The following is a 27638-nucleotide window of genomic DNA, read 5'->3' on the forward strand; positions in this document are numbered from 1 at the left end:
GGGGTGGAGGAAGGCGGGAAAGGGGCGGGCAAGGGGCGGAGCGTACGGGGCCACGAGCCAGGGGCCGCTCCGGGCCGCGCGCCCCCTACGGGCCGCGGGAGCCGCCCGGGGCCCGCCCAGGGAGGCGGGGCCCGCCGGTAGGGGGCTCCGTGCGCCGTCGTTGCAACGCAGAGGGCTGCCACGCGGGTAGGGAGGGCGAGGGGTGGGGAACCGAGAGCTGGCGAGCAGGCCTGGGAGGCGCTCTCGGCCCCCACCGGCGCCTCGAGGGGGCCCGCGGGCGGGCCGCGGCCCGGAGGGTGTTTACCTTCCCCCTGGTCGAACGCCAATGCCGCCATCTTTCAGCCAGCGCGCGTCACTTCCGGCGCCGCGGGAGCGGGAGCGGGTGTGGGAGCGGGGTGGGGGCAGGGCTGTCCCACGCCCGCGGGGCCCCACAATCTGGCGGGCAGCGCTGCGGGCCCCGCGGAGGCACGGGGGCGGCCTGGCGCCGGGGCTGCAGCCCGGGCCCCAGGCGCCTGCCCCCGCGGCGTCGCCGTCGGGGCTGGGAACGCTGGGCTGTGCTGTTCCCTTCGCGGCGGTCCCTCTTCGTCTGCACGAGCGGTGGGCTCGAGCCACTGCGGTGCGCCCACCCTCGACACGTTGAGGGTTAGGAAGCCCGGAAAATGTCTTTTTGCATCTTGCACACAGTGGGGGTGGGGGAATCGGGGCCGACGTGGAGGGAGCTTGGCCATATCTACCTGCGTTACAAAAATGACTACATCTGCGCCAAATGACATCATTTTTGTAAGGCAACTTGCAGGGGATTATTGCGTCATAGTTCTACCTGGCTTACTGCACAATACGTTTCGCAGAGACAGTTACCAGAAGTGGGAAAATTCGTAGAAAACGGCATGTCTGCATCGCACAGAAATGCCGGATCTAGAAACGCTGTTCTATTTGCGTCAAAATAAATGGCAGGAACGAACGTTCAGAGGGTAGTGATCTTTTGAGTGGTTGTTCGTTTTTAACAAATTGGCTATGGAATTCTAGCTAATGCTTTTTAAATATCGCCTTTTCTTGATTTAAGAATATAAAAGTACAATATAGGACTGTTGCAAATTTATTGTTGTGAAATCTCTGTGGGAAAAGTGTAGATGACAGAAATACACAGTTGGAGGCCGGTAGTTCTACAACGAACCTTAAATTAAGTCATCCGTTGCCCATTTCTGATCCTAAACTGAGGAGTTTCTCCTACCCCCACCCCCCCCCGCCGCCATTTTCTCTCTAGACCAATATCCCGGTGAACTTACAGAGCTGTGTGGCTAAAAGCGACCATTATCTCTTTCTAGCAAACCTGAACATGTCATATTTCCCAAGAGGCCAAAATAGCACACGGTGCGCTGTTTTGCTGACGTAGACAACTTCGTGGGAAAAAATAGAGAATCACCTTAATCTTTTGGAAATAGGGAAATAAGCTTCCTTTTTCCGATTTAAACTATAAAACAAGCTTTAAAAAACTATAAGCTATCAAATAAACTTTAAAAATGGCATACATTCAACTTTAAACATTTGAGTTTTCATACATTATTCCTGAACATCTAAAAGCGCTAAATTTTGTATTTTGTGCTTTAGCTAGCCGACATACACTTTGAGCTATACATTGCATAATGTAGTACTGACCTGTCCAGAGGGAGACTTCTGTTCCTGATTCAAGCAGGAACTGAAATGTGTCTGTGTTCCATGTAGCAGACATATACCTATATGAGTGATGTCATGAGCAGTGTGATGCTTACCCCCCTTGTCTGATATTCCATGGTCTCGTGACATTTCATTCTGTCCAAAGTGTACTTTTTTGGGGAAACTTTACTGTTTCTGAAACTAGGCTGTGTCTTTCCGCCAATCTATATATTTACTATGTAGAGCCCCACCCTTGAAAAAGAAGTTATCTTTAATCACTGATGCCTCTTTCACTCTCATTTTAAAAAAAGGAGTCTTATAGAAGGGTCTAGTACAGTAAGAAGCATTGTGCTTCTCCAAGACCAAGCAAACTAAAACCACATCATTTAAGTAAACTAACTCCTCCAGGTAATTCCTGTCTTCAATTACTTTTCCTACCAATTCCTAGAAAGTAATGGGAACTCCTAAATACCTTGAGAGCATCCTTTCATACTGGTAGAACCCCACAAAGCAAATGAAAGCTGTCTTTTCCTAGCCCTCTAGCTTAAGTATTTGAGAATACAGTCCTCAAATTCACAATATAGCAGTCCAAGATGTCCAGAGACCTGCTAGAGGCTTGGGACTGGGAGTGGAGTGGAGTTGGAAGGAAGTTCCTACCCAGGGTTCTGAGGATTTGGGATACTGTATATACTCTCTTCTCCCTTCCCCGCCCCCCTTTTTTAAAGAAGTTGAGGCTTTTCAGAAATCCAGAGTCTGCAGTAATTATCTTGGTAATCACTTTTCATGCAACTAGTCCCCACTGCAATCTCTGGGAATCAGAGTTTTATCTTGGGGCCGGCCCGTGGCCTAGTGGTTAAGGTTGGCACACCAACCTCAGTGGCCCGGGTTCGGTTCTCAGGCGTTGACCTACACGGCTCCCAGCAGCTATGCCGTGGCAGCGACCCACATACAAAATAGAGGAAGATTGGCACAGATATTAGCTCAGGGCAAATCTTCCTCAGGAAAAAATAATATATATATATATATATATATATAATCTTCAGCAAACTCTGATAAAGCTGTATATGCATTCTCTCTCCTCTTGAAAATTGTTTTGCCAATTGCTCTATAGCTGTTCAGCGTTTTTAAGGCATCTTGTGGGGTCCAGTCCATCTCAGTCCCTCAGGGTCCACCAGTATCCCTCAAATCAGTACCAACTTCTGCAGGTCCACACCGAGACCTGTACACTGACACATTCTAACAGGATGGTGGCTGTTGTCCTAAGCATTATTTCCTAGTCCCTATCACAGATGGAGCCTTCAAAATGCAATCTGAGGGTCCCCAAATTTTCCAGCCTTCCAAGTTCATTGTTTTAAAAGCCAAATAGAATACCTTGAACCTTTATGGGGCATGACAAATAGGAAATCGGTGTCTTCAAGAATGTTAGAGGATTCTAGCTAATGCTTACGCATCTTGGTTATTGCTGGTCACCTGTCCCTTGGAATGGCTCCTCATAGCTTCTCTCCTATTACCTCTGGCCTTCTGGTCTGTCACCACCTCTCCACATTTCTCTAGCTCTCTCTGTACTTCCCGACTCACAAACTTGACTCTCCCTCCACTTGTCTAGCAAAGCAAAAACCTAAAGCTATGACAAGGAAACTTCAATTTCTTTAAACAGGTCATGGCTTTTAGAGATCCCTACACAGGGATGTCTGCTGTGGCCATCTCTAGTTCAGATCTGTAGTCATTTGGTGGGAACCCTTTCCTAAGCATATCAATTGCTTCTCCCATCCCCTCTCTTTCTGAATCTCATGAGTCCCCAAACACATCCCCTTGGCCCAGCTAGGAGAATACCAAATCCTTAAACATCCAAAAGGGATGTGGGTGCAAAAACAAACAAAAAACCTTTCAAAGGGCACTCCCCCCAGGAAACAGAGTGTGTCTGAAGTATTTACATTCGTGTTATTACATTTGTGTCATTTCACCAATGTGGGGAGCTACCTCAAGGAAAATGAATTGATAACTTGACATATCTATATGACCAAGAGGATTCAACAATGTGATTCTTCCTGGAACCAAATGCTGCTTCATATTTCACCTCCATCCTTAAAGCCCTAGCAAGCAATTCTCTGCTGGCAGTTGTTAGAATAAGTGCTTTGCGCCTGCAGCCAGCCAACAAGGGTTCAGAAACATTCAGGTTTGGTCTCAGAGTCCCCAACACATTGTGACAGGTTTAGACAACATGGGGTGCTGTGTGAGTGAGCACAAAGAGGGGGATGTAATCTGGGAGGTTCAAGCAAGGCTTCTCAGAGGCAATGATCTCTAAGTTCAGTACAAAGGGAGGAAGGAGAAGGACAAAGAAGAGAATAAAGGACAGCCACAGGGCAGTGCTTTCCAGGCAGTGCTTTCCAGACCTTTAGAGAAGTGCTGATAATTTAGTAGGGGTGTGCTGTAGGACACAAGAGGAGAAGGAAAAGCAGCAAAAATCAGGAAGGCTGTGAGGATAGGCCATGGCAGTCAGGCCTTCTTCCCTGCTGTGCTGCCTCTCACCCCATGTTCTTTCCACTCTACCACGTTATGACACGGATTAACATATTAAATGATCTTCACATTGTTGCATTTTTGCACTCCTACTTAATTCCATAAATTGTTCATTTGCAATCTACTATACTAACTTACTTATTCATGCCATAAATATGAGTGCCCACTATGTGCCAAGTCCTGTTCTAAGCACTGGGGATCTATCAGTGACCAAAACATATCAAAATCCTTGCCCTCTTCTAGATTACATAAGTCAGGTAATAAACAAAATAAATAAGCAGATTATATGATCTGTTAGAATGTGACAAGTGCTATGGGAAATAATAGAGCAGGGTAGAGATTAGGATTGTCGAGGGGGAAGGATCTTCCAGTTTTAACCGAGATGATCAGGGTAGGAAGTGTCATTTGAGCCATGACTTGAAAGGAGATGACAGACTAGGCCATTGTAAGGTCTCTGGCCTTGGAGAAACTGGGAACCTCTGGAAGCTTTTGAGAAGAGGAGCAATATGTTTAACACTCAGGCTCCTGTGTAAATAGAACTTAGGCATAATGTAATGTACAACACAATGACTGTAGTTAACACTGCTGTATGGTATATTTGAAAGTTGCTGAGAGTAAATCCTAAAAGTTCTCATCACAAGGAAAAAAACACATTCTTTTTTTTTTAATTAAAAAAAATTATTTTTAAGATTTTATTTTTCCTTTTTCTCCCCAAAGCCCCCTGGTACATAGTTGTATATTTTAGTTGTGGGTCCTTCTAGTTGTGGCATGTGGGACGCCACCTCAGCATGGCCTGATGAGCGGTGCCACATCCACACCCAGGATGCGAATCGGGGAAACCCTGGGCCGTCGAAGCAGAGCTCGCGAACTTAACCACTCGGCCACGGGGCCGGCCCCAAAAAACACTTATTCTTTTTTTCTCTTTTTTTTTTTTTGGTATCTGTATGAGATGAATGATGTTAACTAAACTTATTGTGGTAATCATTTCACAATATATATGTCAAGTCATTATGCTGTACACCATAAATTTATACAGTGCTTGTATGTCAAATATATCTCAAACTGAAAGAAAAAACACTGGAAAGATAACAGAAAAAATAAAAAATAAAATGGGCTGTTAAAAAAAAGAATTTAGGGGGCTGGCCCCGTGGCCGAGCGGTTAAGTTTGCGCGCTCCGCTGCAGGCGGCCCAGTGTTTCGTTGGTTCGAATCCTGGGCGCGGACATGGCACTGCTCATCAAACCACGCTGAGGCAGCGTCCCACATACCACAACTAGAAGGACCCACAACGAAGAATATACAACTATGTACCGGGGCTTAGGGGAGAAAGAGGAAAAAATAAAAAAATCTTTAAAAAAAAAAATCACAGTATGAGACTGCTCGTACTGCTTAAAAAAAAAAAAAAAAAAGAATTTAGGTGGACAAACATGGAAGTAGGGAGGTGGGTAAGGAGACTATTCTGACAATGGAATGGAGGCCAGACTCTGCAAATAGCCTGAAAGTAGAGCCCACAGGATTTCCTGGATGTAGGGATAAAAGAAAAAGAGCAGTCAAGGATGTCACCAAAGTTTCTGGCCTGAGTGACTGGAAGAATGGAAATGTCATTTCCTGAGATGGGGCAACTTCAAGAGGAGCAGGTTTGAAGCAGGTGGGGGAGAAAGGAGAAGGTGCAGGGATTGGCCCTGGGGTGGCCAAGGGCAGGGAGCCGTCCAGGAGAACATAGGCACTGGTCTAGGAGCCCAGAGTGTGGTATGCTACCAGGTGGAGAGACAGGTACTGTAAATTGCTAAATATCCACCATCAATAAAAGATGCAGTGAATGTCACTATTTTTACTGAATATATTTACCTTGAAATACAGTGTAAACAATGCCCCCTTGAAAATGAAAACGTTAAAAAGAGCAAATTTTTTAAAAGTTAATCATTTTTGTGCTCCTCATGAACCAATGAAAAATAATACTGTGCTTCAGAAGCCTCGACATGCAAGCCACATATTTGTGAGGTGTTTAGGAGATTACCAAGGGGCTGAGTGTAAGTAGAGCAAGGACTGGGCACGCACGCCAGTATTAGGGAGTCATTCGGGAGAAGATAGAGTACTGTCAAGGAGACAGAAAAGGAGTAGCCAGTATAATAAGAGCAAAACAAAGAGCGTGGTATGCTAAGCCAGATAGGAAAGTACTGTAAGTTGTTAAACATCCACTATCAATAAAAGATGAATGTCACCATTTTCATGGAATATATTTACTTTGAAACACAATGTAGACAATGCCCCCTTGTAAATGAAAATGTTAAAAAGAACAGATTACCCCCAAGTTAATCATTTTTATGTTCTTTATGAAGCAATGAAAAGCAACACTATACTTTAGAAGCCTCAAGATACAAGCCACATATTCATAAGTACTGCATTTCAGTAGATGTGCACGAAAACACACACACATCCTGAGTGTGAGCGCCAGAGTTGAGGTGGGTGGGAGCCATGAAGAGCTGCTATATGGTGTTTGCTCAATGAAAGAAGTGAAAAAAAAAAAAAAGCCTCCGGTGATTACCGTTGCCAGAAGCAGAGCTTTAGGGTTTGGGGACTGTGGTTAAGGATAGAGACGGGATTGAATCTAGGCTCTGAGGTTATTTATTGGTTCTAAAACTAAGTTCTTAAAAAAACAGTGATCGCGTAGCTCTCTCGGGACAAAATGTCTTTGTGGATACAGGGCAAAGAGGGACTTTAGGTAAGTCAGCTCTGGCCGCCTCAGCTTGGGGCGGGGGTAGCTGAAGTGGAAGCAGGGGAAGCACATGTGAACAATGGGGCCCAGGCCAGGCTGAAAGGCTGGCTGAGCTTCATGCTGTCCAGCGGCTCTGGAGAAGAGCGGCACTGTTTTGGTGAGGGGCGTTGGAATGCTAAGCATAGGTGAGGCAGGATGACCCTCTGGGATTGGAAGTCTTAATGTTGTCAAATGGTGATTCTCCTCATATTGATCTACAGATTCAAAACAATCCCTATTAAAACCCAGTTGGCTTATTTTTTGCAGAAATTGACAAGCTGATTGTAAAATTTATATGGAAATGCAAAGGTTCTAGAAGAGCCAAAACAATTTTGAAAAGGAACATAGTAAAAGGATTTACACTTTCCCATTTCAAACTGTACTGAAACTACAAAAATCAAGACAGTGTGGTACCGCCACAAAGCTAGACATATAGATCAATGGAACAGAACTGAGAATCCAGAAATAAACCCTTTTATGGTCAATTTATTTTTGACAAAGGTGCCAAGGCAATTCAATAGGGAAAGGATTGTCTTTTCAACAAATAATGCTGGGACAATTGGCTATCCACATACAAAAAGATGGAGTTAAACCCTTACCTCACAGTGTACACAAAAATTAACTCAAAATAGATCATAGACCTAAATGTAAGAGCTAAAACTATAAACCTTTAAGAAGAAAACAGAGGGGTAAATCTTTGTGACCTTGGGTTAGGCAAAGTATTCTTAAATATGACACCAAAAGCATGATTCATAAAAGAAGAAAAAATTGGACTTCATCAAAGTTAAAAACTTTTGCTCTTCAAAGACACCATTAAGAAAATGAAAAGACACAAAGGGTGAAGTGGTGTACCCACAACATTACTAACAATAATGTACAACTGAAATCTCACAAGGTTGTAATCTATCATAATCTTAATAAAAAAAAAAACTTGAATGATATAATTAACAACTTTTATTTTGTGATATTTAGAACATGCACCAAACCACTGGAGAATACACATTCTGTTCAAACACATGTGAAATGTTGTTGAAAACTGACTACACGGTAGGCCATAAAGCAAGATTCAACAGATTTCAAAAACTGTACCATATAGTCACATTTTCTGACTACTATTCAATCAAGTTAAAAATTAACAACAAAAAGTATAACTATGATAGAAAGTACTCTAATAGAAAAGTAACCAAACGATTGATGAGGCAAGATTTTTCTTTATAGAACAGTTCAGCTATTAGATGCAGAAGTAATGATAGAATTACACCATCACCATTTTCAATCATTAATGAAATATGAATGCAGGCAATTATCAGTGATAATTAAAACCATTAGGTGAAAAGCTAGTGGGGGACTGAATGATCAGGCTGACAATACCTGAACCTTTGCACCAATCTTGACATCATACACAAAAAAGTCCCAGACATTATTTCTCTCCTATTGTAATGCAATATAAAGTTCACAGCACCACCTATGAACTATTCTTGACAAAGACTCAAACCTAAGTCAGATCAAATCTTTAGATCTGCACTATCCAATCTGGTAGCCACTAGTCACATGTGGCTACTGGGCACCTGAAATGTACCCACTCTGAATTGAAATATGCCATAAGTGTAAAATATACAATAGATTTCAAAAATTAAAAAGAATGTAAAATATCTCATAATAATTTATATTGTATACATATTAATATTTTTGATTTCTTGGGTTGAATAAAATGTATTATTAATTTCAAAAAAAAAGAAAATGAAAAGATAGGCTACAGACTGGGAGAAAACATTTGCAAATCATGTATCTGATAAAGACTTGTATCCAGAATATATAAAGAACTCTTGCAACTCAATAATAAGAAGATAAACGGGCTGTTCCAGTGGCATAGTGGTGAAGTTCACATGCTCTGCTTCGGCGGCCCAGGGTTTGCAGGTTTGGATCCTAGGCTCAGACCTAGCACCACTTGTCAAGCCATGCTGTGGCAGCATCCCACATAAAATATAGGAAGATTGGCACAGATGTTAGCTCAGTGACAATCTTCCTCAAGCAAAAAGGGGAAGATTGGCAACAGATGTTAGCTCAGGGTCAGTCTTCCTCACCAAAAAAAAAAAAAAAAAAAGTTCAACTATTTTACCAAAGAGGAGATATGAATGGCTAATAAATACTACATGAAAAGATGCTCAACATCACTAGCCATTAGAGAAATGCAAATTAAAACAACATCTACTAAAGTGTCTAAAATAAAAAGAAGAGACAATATCAAGTGCTGGTGAGGGTGTGGAGAAACTGGAGCCCTCAGACATTGCTGGGGGGAATGTAAAATGGTGCAGCCATTTTGGAAAAGTTTGGCTGTTCCTCAAAAGGTTAAATATAGATTTACCATAGGACACACCAATTGCACAACTAGGTATTTACCAAGAGAAATGGAAACATATTTTTATAAAAACATGTACATAAATGTTCATAGCAGCATTATTCACAATAACAAAAAGTTGTACACGAATGTTCATAGCAGTATTATTCACAATAGCCAAACAGTGGAAACAATCCAAATACCCATCAACTGGTGAATGGATCAACAAAATGTGATAGGTTCATACAATAGAATTACATTCAGCAATAAAAAGGAATGAACTACTACTGATAAATGCTACAACATGGATGAACCTCAAAACCATGATGCTAAGTGAGCAAAGCCAGATGCAAAAGACCACATATTGTATGATTCCATTTATATAAAATATCCAGAAAAGGCAAATCTATAGAGACAGACCATTAGTGGTTGCCTGGGTCCAAAGATGGAAACGTGGATTGACTGCAAATGGACACAAGGGATCTCTTTGGGGTGATGGAAATATTCAAAATCTAGATTGTAGTGATGGTTGCACCACTCTAAATTTATTAAACATCATTGAACTGTAAACTTAAAACAGGTGAATTTTATGGTGTGCAAATTTTACCTCCATAAAGCCGATTTTTAGAAAAGAGTATACTTGTAATTGCCTATGAATTCCAGCTCTGCTACTTAGCTGTGGAATTGTGGGCATGTTATCTAATCTTTTTAGGACTCAGTTCCTTCACTTGTAAAATGGGAATAATAGTGGATACCTCATCAGATTGTTGTGAGGATTAAATAAAGTTAATACTTGTTAAGTCGGTGCCAATATTTAACTACTATTAAGAACATTTTCTGTGATGTTTCCACTTCCATAAAAGTTTCTGACGATGAAGTATATTGTGTTCTATTTATTATCAATAAATTTTATTTTTTGATTGAGCTATAATTCACATACCATAAGATTCACCCTTTTAAACTATACAATTCATTGGTCTTTAGTATATTCACAAAGTAGTGCAACCATCACCACTAATTCCACAACATTTTTATCAACTCAATGGGTTTTCTGAATTAGCTGGTATAAATATTTAGAATGTAAGATGAATTCTAAATGTATAAACTTATAAATTTATAAGTTCCTAAATTTAGGAACTAAATGCCCGCACCCAAATACAATATATTGTACAGTTTCTACCATCACTTAACCAATGAATGCATTTATTGAAAACATACCTTCCTATTTTAACTATTGTACCTAAATTTATGTGATAGAAAACATGTTTTCATTTTAATATTAAGTATTCAATGAACACAGGTAACCTAAATTCGTATTCACCTCTGCTTACATTTTTTTCTGGCTAGAAATGAATACCTGTTCATGATAGAAAATTTGTAAAGTATAGAAATGCATGGGGAGAAATAAAAATTACTCGATTTCTTTTTAACACACGATGAAAAAAGGGTTAAAGTCTCAAAAACCTTTACATTTTAAAATACCGAGCTAGTATTAAACACTAAAGTGGGTTTTCTTGGCTCGGCTTTTTAAAAAATCTCTCTGGGCTCTCTTACGACATCTAGCTTCCATCCTATGCTAACTGCATTCTGAATGCAGTTTAGCGCCACCACGGACCACCTCTCTGGCTCTAGCAACCTCTGAGAACAAGTTCGGGACTCTGCTTTTGCCAGCCCTGCCTGGGTCGCTGAGCACGTCACCAAACCTCCGCTCGACGGCGCCCTCCCCGCCGCCCATCAGGTGACGCACCGCGCCGTGAGCGTGGCCAGCTCAAAGCGCGGCCTCCGCGCGGCCTCCTCCCGGCCAGAAGTCACGTCACGGGCGGGCCGGACCCCGAGCCGACCTCGCTTTATTAAATTATGGGTATGGGTAAAGAAACACATTCCCACTGTCTGTCCTCACATCTCACGTAAGGTTCCCAGGTTCCCGGAAACTCTCTCGGCCATCCCCGCGGGAAACGGAAATGGTTTCTCCCTCGCCGGCGCGCGCGTCGGTTGCATCATCCGCCGAGCAAGGGGCCTTTGATGGGGCTGCCCTCAGCGTTGCCTGCATAAATAGCCAACAGGTCTGCACCAAATGGATCCCGAAACTTTGCCTCGTGATTTTTAGTCAGACTGCCGGCAGGCACAGCACAAAACCCAAGCGGAGAGACGTCCAAGGAGTGAGGCCCCTGCTGCACCGATCACCCTCCTTTCCCAGGCCTGAGCCTTAGCCTGCCCGCCTCCGCGTCCCCGCCCTGCACAAGGGGGCCTGCGTACAGTCAGGCAGCAGCCGGGGCGACTTCCTTCCTCTCCGTGCAAGATGGCTGGGGGCGAGGCTGGAGTGACTCTAGGGCAGCCGCATCTTTCTCGTCAGGATCTCGCCACCTTGGTAAAGTTTCGCTCTGGGAGGATGCGGAGTGAGTTCAGGAGTGGGGATGACCCAGCTTCCCGGGAGGCATTGAGACGAGGCAGTGCCGGGCTGTCGGGAGCATAGTTAGGGAGCCCCGGCGCCCTAAGCAGCGTTCATGCCGCCGCCTGCACCTCGGCTGGGCATGGGGATGTGAGATCGTGAGACCTCGAGACCCCGAAGGATTCACCTGGAAAGTCATAATGTTAAATGTCGTTAAGGTTTTCACTTCTGAAGGTCTGGGAGGGGAATGTCTATACTGTTCTCAGTGCTAATGCTGTCAAGGTTGGGGGGCTTCGGGCCTCCACATCTCCCCCAGTGAGCGGAGGTGTAGTCTTGTATGACGGTGACGGACTCGTAGGGCCTCCCAATCATCAGGGTACAATACAAGATGACTTATACAGGAAAAGCGCTTTAGAAGTAGACGAGAACTGTTCACATGGTGGCGAGCTGTAGCTGGCAAATATAGTCAAAGTGAAAGTTGTGATTTGTGTTATGTATAGCGATTTAAAATAAAAATAATATGTTTGATTACAGGATGTTACCAAGTTGACGCCACTTTCACACGAAGTTATCAGCAGACAAGCCACAATTAATATAGGTAAGTTGAGAATAACTTGGAGGCCTGACTTGGTTAATCTCCGACGAGTAATTTTAACCTCTCTTTGTGTGATGACCTGAATTATATGAGGATGCAGATGTTCAAGAAATAGATGTTGAGCCTTTGTGAGCAAAGCACCTGCTCGATTTTAGGGGAAGCACGTTTCCCATGCTTAGCTTACAGACTAGAAGAGAAGAAAAGATATAAGACAGACTTATGAAAAGTTTAATAGCATAAGCACTTTAAGGAAGGGGTGAAAATTCGGCTGTACTTGCCACACAGGATTATTGCAAGGGCAGAGTTTATGAAAGTTTTATTTGCTATATATGCTGTTAAGAAGAATCTTTTTTTGCCTTAATTGGCATCTAGAACTTTAGAGAAGAAGTTATGTTGACTGAGTGTGAATTTTGGGAGACTGTACAAATAGCACAGTAAAACCTAGTTAAAAGTAAGGCTCTACCATGAGGCTCTTAAAAAGTTAGAAGATTTATACTGCCCTTGGCAGCATTACTGTGATTAAGCCTGGGTTGTTTTGTTTTCATGGATTCCTTTTTGTTGTGTTAGAGCTCATCATACTATTTACTTCTCTCTGGAAATGCTGGAAAGTTTCTTAATATATAAGATTTTATGTAATTTTTATAGAGTGTTTATTTTAAATGAATGTAGTCTTTGATTAAAAACATAAGATGAATAGCTTTTATTTTGGTGAGTATGGTTTTTAAACAAGGTTGTCAGTTACATAGAAAGTTCTCTTTAGTCCTGTATCAGGATAAGTTTTTAGTAGAAAAGGATGTGTAGGAGGAAAAATTGAAGTCACTGTTAGTTTTACATTGATATTTACAGTGAGTTACGGCTTTAGGTTTTCTAGTCTAACACTATTAGAAAAAATATTTGATGTAATCGAATACACATGAATTAATTTTTTGTACTTTGTCTACAGGTACAATTGGTCATGTAGCTCATGGCAAATCCACAGTTGTAAAAGCTATTTCTGGAGTTCACACTGTCAGGTTCAAAAATGAACTAGAAAGAAACATTACAATCAAACTTGGATATGCTAATGCTAAGGTGAGCTGTGTACTGTGGAACTAGAAACTAACTTTAATTGTTGAACATGCAGATAAGGAATCTAAGTCTTTTTGCATTGGAACTTTCAGATTTATAAACTTGATGACCCAAGTTGTCCTCGGCCAGAATGTTACAGATCCTGTGGAAGTAGTACACCCGATGAGTTTCCTACAGACATTCCAGGGACCAAAGGGAACTTCAGATTAGTCAGGTGACCTCTTCTGTGCTAAAAACATTTTATACTTCCTGTTTTATTGTCTTAGGATTTGTGTTTTTTGAGATATTAAATAGTGAACCTGATTGCTGAATGGTTTTGTTGTTTTTCCATTATTTTGTGTTTTTATTGACCATAATGACAATAATTTTGAAAAGTCAAGTTTTTAAACGTAAGTTACTTACATGCAAGTTCTCCACAGGAAAAGTATCACATAAGCAGAATGAAATGGAGGGAAACACAATTCATTGAATTTAAGGGATTCTTTTTGCCAGGCTTCCTAAATTTCTTTAAAATTTTTAAATAGATTTCTTTTATTTCTATTTCTTAGGTAGGGGAGGAACAAAGCCGTTCTTAATTACCTCTCTTAAATACATGAGCTTGTTACCCATCTGTTTTCTGAATATGATTATATATCCTGGTTCTTTATCAGAGGATCCTGATAGCCACCTAGTGATGTTTACAGGGCTTGGAGATGCCCCACAATGAAATTTTAGATCTGGGGCAGAGCTGGAACTAGGGAGAGGTGAGTGAGGCCCAAAATTTAAGAGGAGGGGAATGCTAAAAAAGAGCTCAGTAATCTAGATAAATAGTATTTTAATGTAATGTTTTTTGAAATTAATGCAAAGAAATTGTCATAAACAGAGTATCTTTTTTTTTTTAAAAAAAAGGCTCAAATTACTGATTTTTTTTTTCTTTTGCTTCATTATCGGTGTTTTTTTGTTTTGTTTTTGGCTTGATATGACATTGTTACTGATCCTTTTTTCATGTAAAATTTTGATATTTTGTTCATCATGGACTTTTTTTGCATTAATTTTGATTTTTTCAAAAAAAATAAATATTATTTGTTTTGATTACCAAAGTTTTTGGCATCCCCTTAAATTTTGTACCTGAGGCAGGTACTTCACTTGCCTCACTCCAGTTCTGGCCCTGATCAAGGGTCAGGAAACTTTTTCTGTAAAGGGCCAGATAGTAAATATCTTCTGCTTTGCAGGCCATAGGTTATCTCTGCTCTTTTGCTATGAAAGCAGACGTGATGTACATGAATCGGTATGGCAGTCGGCCAGTTCGCTGACCCGTTTTAGATCATGACGATGTGAGCATAAAATTTTTAAAAATAAAGATTGTGAATGAGTAGCGTGTTTCTGTTTAAATAGTGTGCCATCTCCACTTCAGATTGGCAATTTCAGCTTTTCAAGGTGCTAGAGAAATTTTTGGCAAATTATTTTTTCAGATGCAATGGTCATTCTGTTAACACTGTTTTAGCTTTCAAATCAGTGATATTCCCAACATACGCTCTGTACTATATTCTACACCATATTCATTTTGATTGGGTTTGGGAGTGTCTCTCTCTTTACTTATTTCTACACATAGCTAATTTCATAGCTTTGTAATGATCTGCAGTGATTTTACTCTCAGCCAGAAGCTAATCTTATTTCCAAGGTCTAGAAACACCAAATCCTGTAACTGCTTGACTTTACAACGATAAGAATTATTTCCATATTCTTTTTCCATATTCATGTGTAATATTCATGTTCTATATTTAAAGTGATTTTTCTTTTTCCTGAGGAAGAGTTGCCTTGAGCTAACCTCTGTTACCAATCCTCCTCTTTTTTTTTTTTTTGCTTGAGGAAGATTAGCCCTGAGCTAACATCTGTGCCAATCCTCCTCTATTTTTTTGTATGTGGGATACCTCCACAGCGTGGCTGGAGAGTGGAGCAGATCCGTGCCCAGGATCCCAATCCATGAACCCCAGGCCGCCAAAGCAGAACATGCAGAACTTTAACCACTCGGCCACAGGGGTGGGCCCTATTTAAAGTGATTTAATTTTAGGAAATCTATAACTTGCATGTTGAAGTGTAGATTGATCTTAGGACTGATTGTTATTTCTCAATTGTTAGACATGTTTCCTTTGTTGACTGTCCTGGCCACGATATTTTGATGGCTACTATGCTGAACGGTGCAGCAGTAATGGATGCGGCTCTTCTGTTGATAGGTAAATACATCAGAATTGGTTTGGACAAATCAATGTGGAGCAAATCCAAGATGGAACATTTAGAGGGAGAACTAAGGCCTTTAAGGGCCATATCCGTTACCGAAGGGTCAAATGAATGGGAACTAACATGTCGTGCAGGATGACATCCCTGCCTACCAGATAGACCTAGGGCTGACGTCTTGTGAGAATTCTTATTGTAGTATATATTTTAAAAAGTCAGTAGTGCATTTTCCCCACTTAGTTCACATGAAATGATTTTATTATTTTAATTATATATTTACATGTAAAAGTACGTGGATGGTTTTTTTTGTCTCTGAGTTGTTTGCTGCAACATTGATGTATAATGGTTTTGTTGAGATGCAGATCTCATTCATATTAAGTACTGAAGTCTAGACCTGAATTGAGGGTTTCAAGGCTAGGGTTGTGCTACCTTCCTTATGTGAGCTGTTGGAAGATTTCGTTGCTATGGGATATAGTTTTTAAAAGGATGCCAAGTGGATATAGTACAGGTCACCTGAATATTACCACTTGGAGAGGAGGATCGTTGGGGTGCCCCCAAAAGATGCCTATTTCTTTATAATACACTGTTGGTTATCCTCACAGTTATGTCCTTCCCTGCCTTTGTTAGGGAGTAGCCTCTGATCATAGTTGAAATTCATAGACTATATTGTGTCTTTCCCTCTTAATTACTCTGCCTCTCAGGAGCTTGACTGGACGAGAACATCTCTAAGACTGGATAGAGCCAGGGACTGTACCTTATGCCTGAGCAAAAACTGAGGGCAGGCTCTGAGATGCCAAACTTGTTGATTCCAAGCATGTTGCTTAGGAGCAGGGATGGGAGGCTCCAATGAATGCAGGCACAGAGGGTGAAGCAGGGGAAAACGTGGATGCTTGCCCATGATATCCACGACTTTTGCCTCGAATAGGGCTAGGGCATTCAAATGTTTCTTTTATTGGATGCCAGCTAATTTTTTTTTTTTTTTGGTAGTAAAACACACATAAAATTACCATTTTAGCCATTTAAAGTGTACAATTCAGTGACATTAAATATATTCACAGTGTTGTGTAAGCATCACCACTATCTAGTTCCGGAACATTTTCATCACTCCAAAAGGAAACCCCATGCCCATTAAGCAGTCGCCCTATATTCCCCTTTCCCCCCAGCCCCTGGCAACCACTAATCTGCTCTCTGTCTCCTATGGATTTGCCTATTCTGGCAAATATTTCTAGCTAATTCTCATGCGTCTTTTTTATGCTTCATCATCCAGCTGGTAATGAGTCTTGTCCTCAACCTCAGACTTCTGAACACCTGGCTGCTATAGAAATCATGAAACTGAAGCATATTTTGATTCTACAAAATAAAATTGATTTGGTAAAAGAAAGCCAGGCTAAAGAACAATATGAACAGATCCTTGCATTTGTACAAGGTAAGAAGCCATAGTATCTAATAAATCTGTGAGTCACTTTGAGAGGCATTTAATGCAGATACCAGATGTTAAATTAACTTTTAACATAATAGATTATCTAAAACAGGCTAAACTTATAGGTCTTAAGCCTTATTTTTCTCTACCTACTACTTATTAGCCACCTGATAGAGCTAGTGAAATCTGTGTTTCTGAATTTGGTAAACTAAAGTACATTTTTGCCAGCTGAAAGTTAGAATTGAATTTGTATTTTGGAAACTATCAATCACATTAAAAAAAGTCCTCCTCAGTGATGGTAAAATGAACAAAAGCGTATTTTTTAAAAAATTAAGCATTACACCGTTTATTCTTACTGAGTAGCTACTTTGAAAATTGGAACTGAGGGGCTGCCCCCGTGGCCGAGTGGTTAAGTTCGTGCGCTCCGCATTTGGCGGCCCATGGTTTCGCCAGTTCGGATCCTGGGCGCGGACATGGCACTGCTCATCAGGCCATGTTGAGGCAGCATCCCACATGCCACAACTAGAAGGACCTGCAGCTAAGGTATACAGCTATGTACTGTGGGGATTGGGGGAGAAAAAGCAGAGGGGACAAAAAAAGATTGGCAACAGTTGTTAGCTCAGGTGCCAATCTTTAAAAAAAAGAATTGGAACTGAAAGTGATTTATTTAATCTTCATAGTATCCTTTTCTCTAGCAGCGTTGTGTTTTTCATTTCTGGGAAGACATGACACATCGTATTGTTGACATCTGATTCTCTTAACCTTGTTTTCTTGTTGGAAAGGTTGACTTCTTGTGAACCCAGTTCTATCATAACAAAAAAGAATAAGTCATTTTGATTAAAATCTAATTATGTTTGGTCCATTTCTTTGACCAGCCTGTTTGACATGTAATTAATAAGGAGCAAATATTATATGTGCCAGCAGTTTTTGATTAACAAAGAGTCTGTAATTTTATCTTGACATTTATTGGGAGGTTAATTGCACGTTATTAGAAATCTTTCAACTAGTAAAGTGCTCATTCCCAGGAGTGTTAGTGTTTTATTCCTTTTAACAGTTTCATCATTTTAGTGTATTAAATATATCTATTAATATATTTTAGAATCTTTTTCCTTAATGGGAATAGTATTCATTATCAGGAGTAAAAACATCTGTAGAATACTGCCACCTTTCTAAACAGAATTATCACTTTCTCCCTGTTCATGGCATTTGTGTAGGTATGTTTAGGCATCTATTTTAGTAATCTTAACTATTTTATGTAGTATGTATAGAACAAGTTGTATAAAACTGAAGAATTTTGATCTTTCTGAATGTGTCGTATAGGTACAGTAGCAGAAGGCGCTCCTATTATTCCAATTTCTGCTCAGTTGAAATACAATATTGAAGTTGTCTGTGAGTACATAGTAAAGAAAATTCCAGTACCCCCAAGAGACTTTACTTCCGAACCTCGACTTATTGGTAAGTGATAGGATTTGTCTTTAACTCTTAATTTGATCTTTTCCACATTGGTGATTCCCCTTTAAGGGTGTTTATTAATTTTTCCTCTGTCTGAAAAGATCGTAATAAATTACGATCTGCATAAAAATTTTTTTGAAATAGATTAATTCTGAGATTGTATGGACTGCTAGATTGCATTACTGGATGAGGGACAGAGTCCTGAATACAGAAGGAACGTGTAACCTTTTTGTGCTCAGTATATGGTATATTGTGTGATCAAGATGGAGTGATACAGTATTTTCCATGGAATTATAATGCTTTATTCAGGAACAGGATGGTAAAACTTCCATACAAATGATTTCATTGTACCATTAATGAAGATTTTCATGTCCCTTTCACTTTTATTTGAGTTCATAGTACCAATAATGGTATAATTTGATCATCTAAGCTTGTGGTTCCTACACAGAGATGTAGGAGCCTTTTCAAAACAGACATTTGAGCCCCTCTGAGTCTTCCCCCCGGGGCCTCCTGTGTGTTGTGGGAAGTGTTCTCTTGGGTGATTGTGATGCGTACCCATTGTTAAGGGTCACTGCTCTCAGGACCTAAGTGTGGGTCACCTAGTCCTATAGTTGTTTTGTAGTTTGAAAACTAAATTTTTATTTCACAAGTCGTATAATATAGAGGTATATGAAGAAAAAGTCCACAATCTCTCCGTCTCCAACTTTTACCCCCTTAGCCGTGAAGTAACCAAAGTTAGCAGATGGTGTGTATTATTCCCACACCTTTCTCTTTGTTCATATCATCATGTATAAACATGTACATATTTCTTGTTTTACTTTTTCTTTGTGGAAGTGGGATCATACCATGCATATTATTTTTGTAACTGGTTTTATTTTTTTTCTTAACAGTGTATGAGGGTTATCCTTCCAGATCATTACATATGGCTCTAACATTATTTTTAAATAGCTGCATGTTACTCCATAATATGAATGTACCATAATCCTATCAATGAACTTTTAAGTTATTTCTACTTTTTTCCATCGTAAGGCTGCAGTAAACCTAGCTGGAGTAATAATACTAGATTTTGTTGCAAAGTCACTCCTATGGTGTAAATCTTGTGTGTCTACTATTTTAGAAAAGTTAACTTAGACAATGATATTTCTTTTAACGTTAAAATGAACAGAATTGGCTTTAATTTGTTTTGTTTTCTTTTAGTTATTAGATCCTTTGATGTCAACAAACCTGGCTGTGAAGTTGATGACCTTAAGGGGGGTGTAGCTGGTGGCAGTATTCTAAAAGGAGTATTAAAGGTAAACTGGGTTTTCTTGTTGTGTTTCTGTTTTGTTTGTTTTTCCCTTGTCTTAATCAGGAAAACAGTATGGACACTCCAAATTGAAAAATAAAATTTTTTCATGGTGTCTATAATTGATAGAGATTTCTTTGTTTACTGTTATGTCTTTTGAATGTGTCTGATCCCTAACTATAGGTTCTTTATGAGTATGCAACACATTTTATATGATGATAGGCTTGTGTGGTAGGTAGTTGGAAACAGTTGGATGGTTCTGGTTTTGAAGATGTCTTCCACATCTTTTTTTTTTTAATAGTGCTCTTTGAAATAGAGAAAAGGTTGCCTTTTCAGTTTTATCGTTTTCCTCTTAGGACTTTTTGTATGTAAATGGAAATTGTGTTGTCCCACAGTAATTCTAATTACTAATTGATATTTTTACAGGTGGGCCAGGAAATAGAAGTCAGACCTGGTATTGTTTCCAAAGATAGCGAAGGAAAGCTCATGTGTAAACCAATCTTTTCCAAAATTGTATCCCTCTTCGCAGAACATAATGATCTTCAGTATGCTGCTCCAGGAGGTCTTATTGGTAAGGATTTTCCTCTCGTCCCTGTGCTTTTAATTTGTGTATGTTCATGGTACTTTTCATGGGAAATGGATTACCCAAAAAGATATATTGTAGATTTTTTTTCCCTCTCCAAAGCCCCAGTACATAGTTGTATATCCAAGTTGTAAGTCCTTCTAGTTCTTCTATGTGGGATGCCGCCACAGCATGGCCAGATCGGTGCCCAGGATCCAAACTGGCGAACCCTGGGCCACCGAAGTGGAGTGCATGAACTTAACCTCTTGGCCGTGGAGCTGGCCCCTAGATTTTTAGTTGGATATTTTAATAATTGAGCAGAGTAGGGGAACATGCGTATGGTTAAACTGTTGATTTTAGGTCATAAAATGGTTTCATGTGTTTGTAAAAAAATTTTTTTTTAAAGATTGGCACCTGAGCTAACAATTGTTGCCAACCTTTTTTTTTTTTTTTGCACTTTTTCTCCCCGAATCCCCCCTGTACATAGTTGTATATTTTAGTTGTGGGTCCTTCTAGTTGTGGCATGTGGGACACCACCTCAACGTAGCCTGACGAGCAGTGCCATGTCCGCGCCCAGGATCTGAACTGGCGAAACCCTGGGCTGCCGAAGCGGAGCATGTGAGCTTAATCACTCGGCCACGGGGCCGGCCCCTGTAAAAATTATTTTTAAGCATAAGGAAGAATACGTTTTGGTTTAGTATATAGAGTAGCTCCTTTTTAGCAATAACAAAATAAGTTTTATGACCTAGCGTTGCAAATACCTAACTGTACTTTTTGTGTGTGTGTGCGCGTGTGTCTACACAGTTTGGGGTTAGAAAGTAGTTGTTTTTTATGTATATTTTGCAAATGGAAAGTTACCCACAAATGTCAGTTGAATCATGTCAGGCTCATGTTTACACTGAGCTGGGAATAAAAAGATAGCTTCTGTTGTGTAGGAATTACTGAGATAATTTATGAATTTTCTTGTCCCTTACAACTTAGCGTATTACCAGATACCCAGAAAAAGGCAAGATTTAGTAGTGAGAATTAGAGGCATTGTATTTTGGATTAAAGAAGGAAATATTTGGTGAAAAAGGTGTTTGTCTTTTGGTTCTGTGGTTTTTGGTTGTGTAATTCATCTCTCTATTGTAGCCTGTAATTTAAAGTTTACTGTATATGATTTTACCTTTTTTTTATTTTCAACAAGGAAACTCTGGAAATGTGGAAGTTTTTTTTTTTTAATTTAACTACGGAACTTTTCAGAGAGAGAATAGTGTAATGATAATCCTCATGTAGCCACCACTCAGCTTCAACAGTTATCAATACTTTACCAATCTTGCTTCATTTTTATATCTTCTCCTCTCTCCCCCTTGAAAGACACATAGCTAAAATAGTTTGAAACGGATCCCAGGAATCATATATGAAGTCTTTAAGCTATCTTTTTGATCAGCCTTCCGGGGAGAAATGCCAGGCAAATATTCTGCAAACTACTCATTGTGAATTTTGTATCTTTTCAACTTTTATTGAGGATATGCAGACTCATTTTTGAGTCAGGCTGTTATCTCAGTTTGCCCTTTATGTAGAATTTAAGTCAAGAGAATCTTTTTGTTCTCGGATGCCCAACTAACCCATGAGTTTACAGTTCAGTTTTTTCAGATGAAACAGGTATTTTGTCACACCTGTGGAGCTATTACATGAGTATGAAAATTTAAGTGTGTATTAAACTGTATAGGTATATGCGGTACTTGTTTGACCAAGTTTTTGGGTAAACAAGTTTATAGGAAATAAAAACTTGGACTATATATATCTTATTTTATATCAGGAGTTGGAACAAAAATTGACCCCACTTTGTGCCGGGCTGACAGAATGGTGGGGCAGGTACTTGGTGCAGTTGGAGCTTTACCTGAAATCTTCACCGAGTTGGAAATCTCCTATTTCCTGCTGAGACGGCTTCTAGGTGTACGCACTGAGGGAGACAAGAAAGCAGCAAAGGTAGGTGCTTTCTGTAATTCGTGTTTCAACAAAAGTAACAGTGATGTTAAGACCAGTTTAGACGTTCATTCTTTTACAGTTAATATGGGATTAAGAAGAGAAGGTGAATAAATTTGATTTCGTAAAAATTGAGAACTTGTACATGGCAATCAGTTTAAAGTAAAACAAAACGGGGAAGTATGTCACGTATGACAATGACATGATATTCCTGTTATCCAGATGGTTTTTTTTAAAGTCTCAGATTAGATTGGCAGAGATGGAAAATTGCTGACATCTTGTTTTGGCAAGGATGTAGGAAAATAAGCAGTCATATTTGGAAGGCATTTTCTTGATTTTGGGGTTTATTTTTCCCTAATTTATTTCCCTAGGTGCAAAAGCTATCTAAGAATGAAGTGCTCATGGTAAACATAGGATCCCTGTCGACAGGAGGAAGAGTTAGTGCAGTCAAGGCCGATTTGGGCAAAATCGTTTTGACTAATCCTGTGTGCACAGAAGTAGGAGAAAAAATTGCCCTTAGCCGAAGAGTTGAGAAACATTGGCGGTAAGTTTATTAGCGTTTGTCACTGTCTAATAAAAAAGACATCTTTTCCTTAAGTTCTTGGCGGGTGTACACGCAGTTTTCCTTGACTGCAACAGTTATTGTGGCTTTAACTCTCAGCTATTTATTTGGATGACTTTGAAATCTGTATTTCTAGTCCTGATTTGTGATAGACACAACCTATGCAAAAACTAATGAATTTGGGTTCAATATTTCCTTTGCCTTTGGCTTTTTAAAACTTATTTGGAAATAATCTCAAACCTAACAGAAAAATTACAAGAAATGCACACAGAACTCCTGTATTTCCTTTTCCCAAATACACAATGTATTTGTGTGTCTATAAGCTTTTTTCTGAACCATTTGAGGAGTAGGTTGTATGTATCGTGCCCCTTGATCTCTTAATAAATACTTCAGTGTATATATTTTTTTCTTTCTTTTTTTTGAGGAAGATTAGCCCTGAGCTAACATCTGCCACCAAGGCTTCTCTTTTTGCTGAGGAAGACTGGCCTTGAGCTAACATCCTGCCCATCTTCCTCTACTTTATATGTGGGATGCCCGCCACAGCATGGCTTGACAAGTGGTGTGTAGGTCCACACCTGGGATCCGAACTGGGGAGCCCTGGGCCGCCAAAGTGAAACATGCGAACTTAACCACTGCACTACCAGGCTGACCTCGAGTGTATATTTTCTAAAAACAAGGATGTTGTTTATATGACCACTTCAAGAAGTTTGACATTGGGGCTGGCCCGGTGGTGCAGCGGTTAAGTTCACACGTTCCACTTCTCGGCAGCCCGGGGTTCGCCTGTTCAGATCCCAGGTACGGACATGGCACCGCTTGGCAAAAGCCATGCTGTGGTAGGCGTCTCGCATGGAAAGTAGAGGAAGATGGGCACGGATGTTAGCTCAGGGCTAATCTTCCTCAAAAAAACAAAAGAGGTTTAACATTGATAAAATACTGACATCCATAGTCCATTTTCCAGTTTTATCGCTTGTCCCAATAATGTCCTCTGTGTCCCTCCAGTTTAGGATCATGTATTGCATTTAGTTTTCATGTCTCTTTGATCTCTAATCTGGAACTTCCACAGCCTTTCTTTGTCTTACTTGACAATTTTGAAGAATACAAGCTAGTTACTTTATAGACTCTTCCTCGATTTGGGTTTACCCGATGCTTCCTAAGATTAGATTTGGGTTATGTAGTCTTGGTTGAAATGCTGCTGCAGGTGGTGATGTCTCCTCAGGGAATCACAGCCAGAGGCACATGATATTTGACTGCTCCTTGTTGAGGTTAATTTTGATCCTGCAGTCAAGGTGTTGTCTAGTTTCTTCACTACGTGGTTACTTTTTTTTAACCCTTGCAACTAATAAGCATTCCGTGGGAGACTCTTTGAGACTATGCAAATACCCTGCTTCTCATCAAATCCCACCCTCCCTGGATTTAGCATCCACTGATGATTCTTATGTGAATTGAGCTTGGCTATAGTGATTGCAAAATGGTGATCCCTCCCCCCAACTCCACCACTCATTTATCATTTGACATTCTTTCTTTCCCATTATTTACTTATCTAGTTAGAATATGGACTCACGGAGTACTTTATTCAATAGGTTATGATTCATTACTGTCCTTACTTATTTCGATGCCCAAATTGTCCAGGATTTATCCAGTAGAGACCCTGCAAGCAGGCTCCTCTGTCCTTTTGACATGTCCCCATCATTTTTTTTTGAATAGTTCCTTATTTTCTGACACAAGATCTTCCAGAGTCGTCTTGTCCCTCCCCTGCTCCAGTTTAGAATTGGCCATTTCTCCAAGGAACCCTGGTTCCTTTTAGAGGGAAATGGTATTTAGAAATGAAGATCTGGGTGCTGGGTGTGCCCATTACTCCTAAGGTACTAATTCGTCTAGCCCCTTTCAGTGGATACAGCTAGGAAACGTACACATAGCTTTGACTCGTGACTCTTTGCTCTTTCCCTGGTTAGTTACTGAATTGACCCTTTTCTTTCTATTCTGTGTGACCTTATCATAGCCCATACCACCATCCTTTCACACCCAGAAGTTATTGCAAAAGATTCCTAGTTGCCTCTCTGTTACTTAAGAGCTCAGTCAAAATTAATCTTCCTAAAACATTTTTATCTAGAACATTGTTAATGTGCTCAATAATTTCTAGTAGCTTCTCACTACTTTCTGATATTCAGGACCTTTCTGGAAGCCTGCTTCAGTGCCTTTTACATTTCCTCCTGCTTTGTCTCATATAAGCCCTCTAAAGTAGACTATTCTGTGTCCTGATTGTCCCCATAATTATTCAAATCACCCTTGGCTCTCTGGTTTTTTCCCTCACTACCTAACCAACCTTATTAAGGTTTCCCTGATACTGTGCCCTGTGATGGTCTCTCATCCTTATTCAGAAGATCTGCATTATTTAGATAGAGTTAAATTTTTTATTGTCTTTTAAGTAAATAATCCTGCTTTGTGGTAATTTATGCCCGCTTGATTTTACTCTTTTGTGTGATTATACTATTTGCTGTTATAGACATACTAATTTCCAGTGTGTTTTAAAATTGTTGTTAGTGCTGTCGAGTTGATTCCAACTCCTGGTGACCCTGTGTACAGCAGAGCAGAACCCTGCCTGGTCTTTTGCACCATCCTCTCACCTTCCAGCGCTATATCAGCCAATGCTCTGCTGCTATTCATTGGGTTTTCTTGGCCAGTTTTTTCAGAAGTGGGTGGCCAGGTCCTTCCTTCTAGTCTTTCTTAATCGGGAAGCTCTGCTGACACCTGTCCACCATGGATGACGCTGCTGGTATTTGCAATACCAGTGGCATAGTGCTCAGCATCGCAGCAACATGCAGCCGCCACAGTATGATAACTGACAGATGCATGGTTCCCTGATCAGGAAACAAACCCAGGCTGTGGCAGTGAGAGCACCGAATCTTAACCACTAGACCACCAGGGCTGGCTATTTTAAAGTAGGCTTAAATAATAAACTTTCAAAAACTCTCAACATGGAATGTATTATTCTCAGTTAGGATGGGACATTTCCTTGATTAGAACAGATTTTAAAACACACGATCTTTTTGAGTCTGCCCATTAAAATTATGAGAAGATTCTATCCAAATGAAATTTTAGACTTTCCTTAAAAATTAGCAAGTATGTTAAAATTGTTAAAAGAAATGAGAGCTTCTGAATGATCCTTACATTCTTTAGAATTGTGGTTTTAACCCATGTTTAGGTAAATTTTGTTCTAGAAGCTACAGTTAAGGTAGCAATCCAGCCTGGGCATCAATTAGAGCAGACGTTGGAAGAGGGAGTGGAGGTCCCTCTGCTGTTGAGAGTAAGCTGCCTATAGACTATGCAGTCCTGCTGTTCTTAATTTCCTTTACCAGCTGAGGTCATGGTAAAGCCATTATGATCTATTGGAGTCCCGTGAATGGTAGAAAAGCATTTTTCAAGGAGAAAAGTATAGAGAATGACATTTTTTTAAAAAATCAGACTGAGGTGGTTTGTGTGTCGGCATGGTTCCTTAGGCGGACTGGAGGGCTCTTTGGCAGTTCTTAAGGGGTCGCTGTATTTTGATAGAATGAAGACAAGCATATTTATAGTAGCAACTTTTTGTTTCCTTTTCCTATCATTCATTCTGGCTATAGCCCATCTCTCAGGGTATAAGAATCTAAGACGATAGTGTAAGCTTGCTTTATGGAGAAGCAGGTTTTGGGAACAAATTCAAATTTAGCAGATAGGCAAGTAGAACCAGTTATGTCTTATAAGATTGTGTAGTAATGATAATGAAATGGATATAAAACTCACGATTTCTTTTATTTTCATTTTGCAGTTTAATTGGTTGGGGTCAAATAAGAAGAGGAGTGACAATCAAGCCAACAGTAGATGATGACTGAAGAATTCCAGTTAAATAATACATTAGGATGAAGTCGGAATTTCTCTTAATAACCTAGGGGTATATTTTCAAAGCATTACTGGGGAACTCATTACCTTAGTAGTAGCTGTAAGGTTATTCTCATTTTTTGGTGATGAAAATTTAACCTCTAGTACTAAAATAGCCTCTACAGTAAATGTAAAAATTGGCATAATGGTGGATTGAATCTACATTTTACCAGAAATTAATCATTCCCAAATAATTTCTAATTTATACATCAGTGCAGGTTTGAAATGAAATGGTTTGCTACAACCAGCCTTTGCTGTAGCACACATACCACTGAACCTGTTTGAAATAAAGTCTTTCTTCTTATTTTTCATGATTTATCTTTGAGTAACTCCAGGCTTGAAGGATTGTTGTACCAGTAAATACTTGAAGATACAAATTCTTGAAGACCAGCTTCCCTTTGCCCCATATTTTATGTTGCTTTATCTTTGTGATTTTGAGTGAAAAAGAAATTAGTAGGTTCAAAGAAAATTACCCTTTAGAGCATGAGTGCTCATTCCTGTGGACACCCCTTTCTCTGCCCTTCCACTTTTCCTGGACTGGAACACAGGAAACTAGAGGCAGAAGTTCTCCTTACCCTCTGCCTATGATGCCTTGTGATTGTTTCTGCGTTGGTTTACGCCTGAAACCCAACAGCCTTACCCCATTGGAAAATAACTGTTACACCAGATGATTCTAGATAAGGAACAAAGATCTTTCCAGGCCTTATTTTTATGTTTGTTCTTAACTGCTTAATTCATATGGTTATGATATAGATTCTAGTATTAGTAATCTTTGGACCTTTCAAGAAGTAAAAGATGTTAGAGGGGTTGGCCTGGTAGTGCAGCTGTTAAGTACGCATGTTCCGCTTCGGCAGCCCGGGGTTCGCCAGTTCGGATCCCGAGTGCGGACATGACACCGCATGGCAAGCCATTTTGTGGTAGGCGTCCCACATATAAAGTAGAGAAA

At 40.1% G+C, this 27638-nt stretch overlaps 2 protein-coding genes across 2 annotated transcripts in view; one reads left to right on the forward strand and one right to left on the reverse strand.

Moving 5' to 3' along the window:
- KLHL15 (kelch like family member 15) overlaps window positions 1-510 on the reverse strand; it is a 34282-nt gene extending 33772 nt beyond the window's left edge. Inside the window, exon 1 of the mRNA XM_070603436.1 lies at window positions 305-510. The gene's annotated coding sequence lies outside the window, so the exon portion shown is untranslated. The remainder of the gene's footprint in view (window positions 1-304) is intronic.
- EIF2S3 (eukaryotic translation initiation factor 2 subunit gamma) lies at window positions 108-26996 on the forward strand. Its single transcript, XM_070603438.1, has 13 exons — window positions 108-186; window positions 10829-11633; window positions 12189-12252; window positions 13193-13320; window positions 13410-13531; window positions 15436-15530; window positions 16799-16957; window positions 18272-18406; window positions 19601-19695; window positions 20115-20259; window positions 22052-22221; window positions 22590-22762; window positions 26583-26996. The coding sequence occupies exons 2-13, from the start codon at window positions 11565-11567 to the stop codon at window positions 26644-26646; spliced, it is 1419 nt and encodes a 472-aa protein (XP_070459539.1). The 5' UTR covers window positions 108-186; window positions 10829-11564; the 3' UTR covers window positions 26647-26996.
- Window positions 26997-27638: the final 642 nt, after the last annotated feature.

This window comes from Equus przewalskii, chromosome X (genome assembly GCF_037783145.1).
Source record: "Equus przewalskii isolate Varuska chromosome X, EquPr2, whole genome shotgun sequence".
Taxonomy (NCBI): domain Eukaryota; kingdom Metazoa; phylum Chordata; class Mammalia; order Perissodactyla; family Equidae; genus Equus; species Equus przewalskii.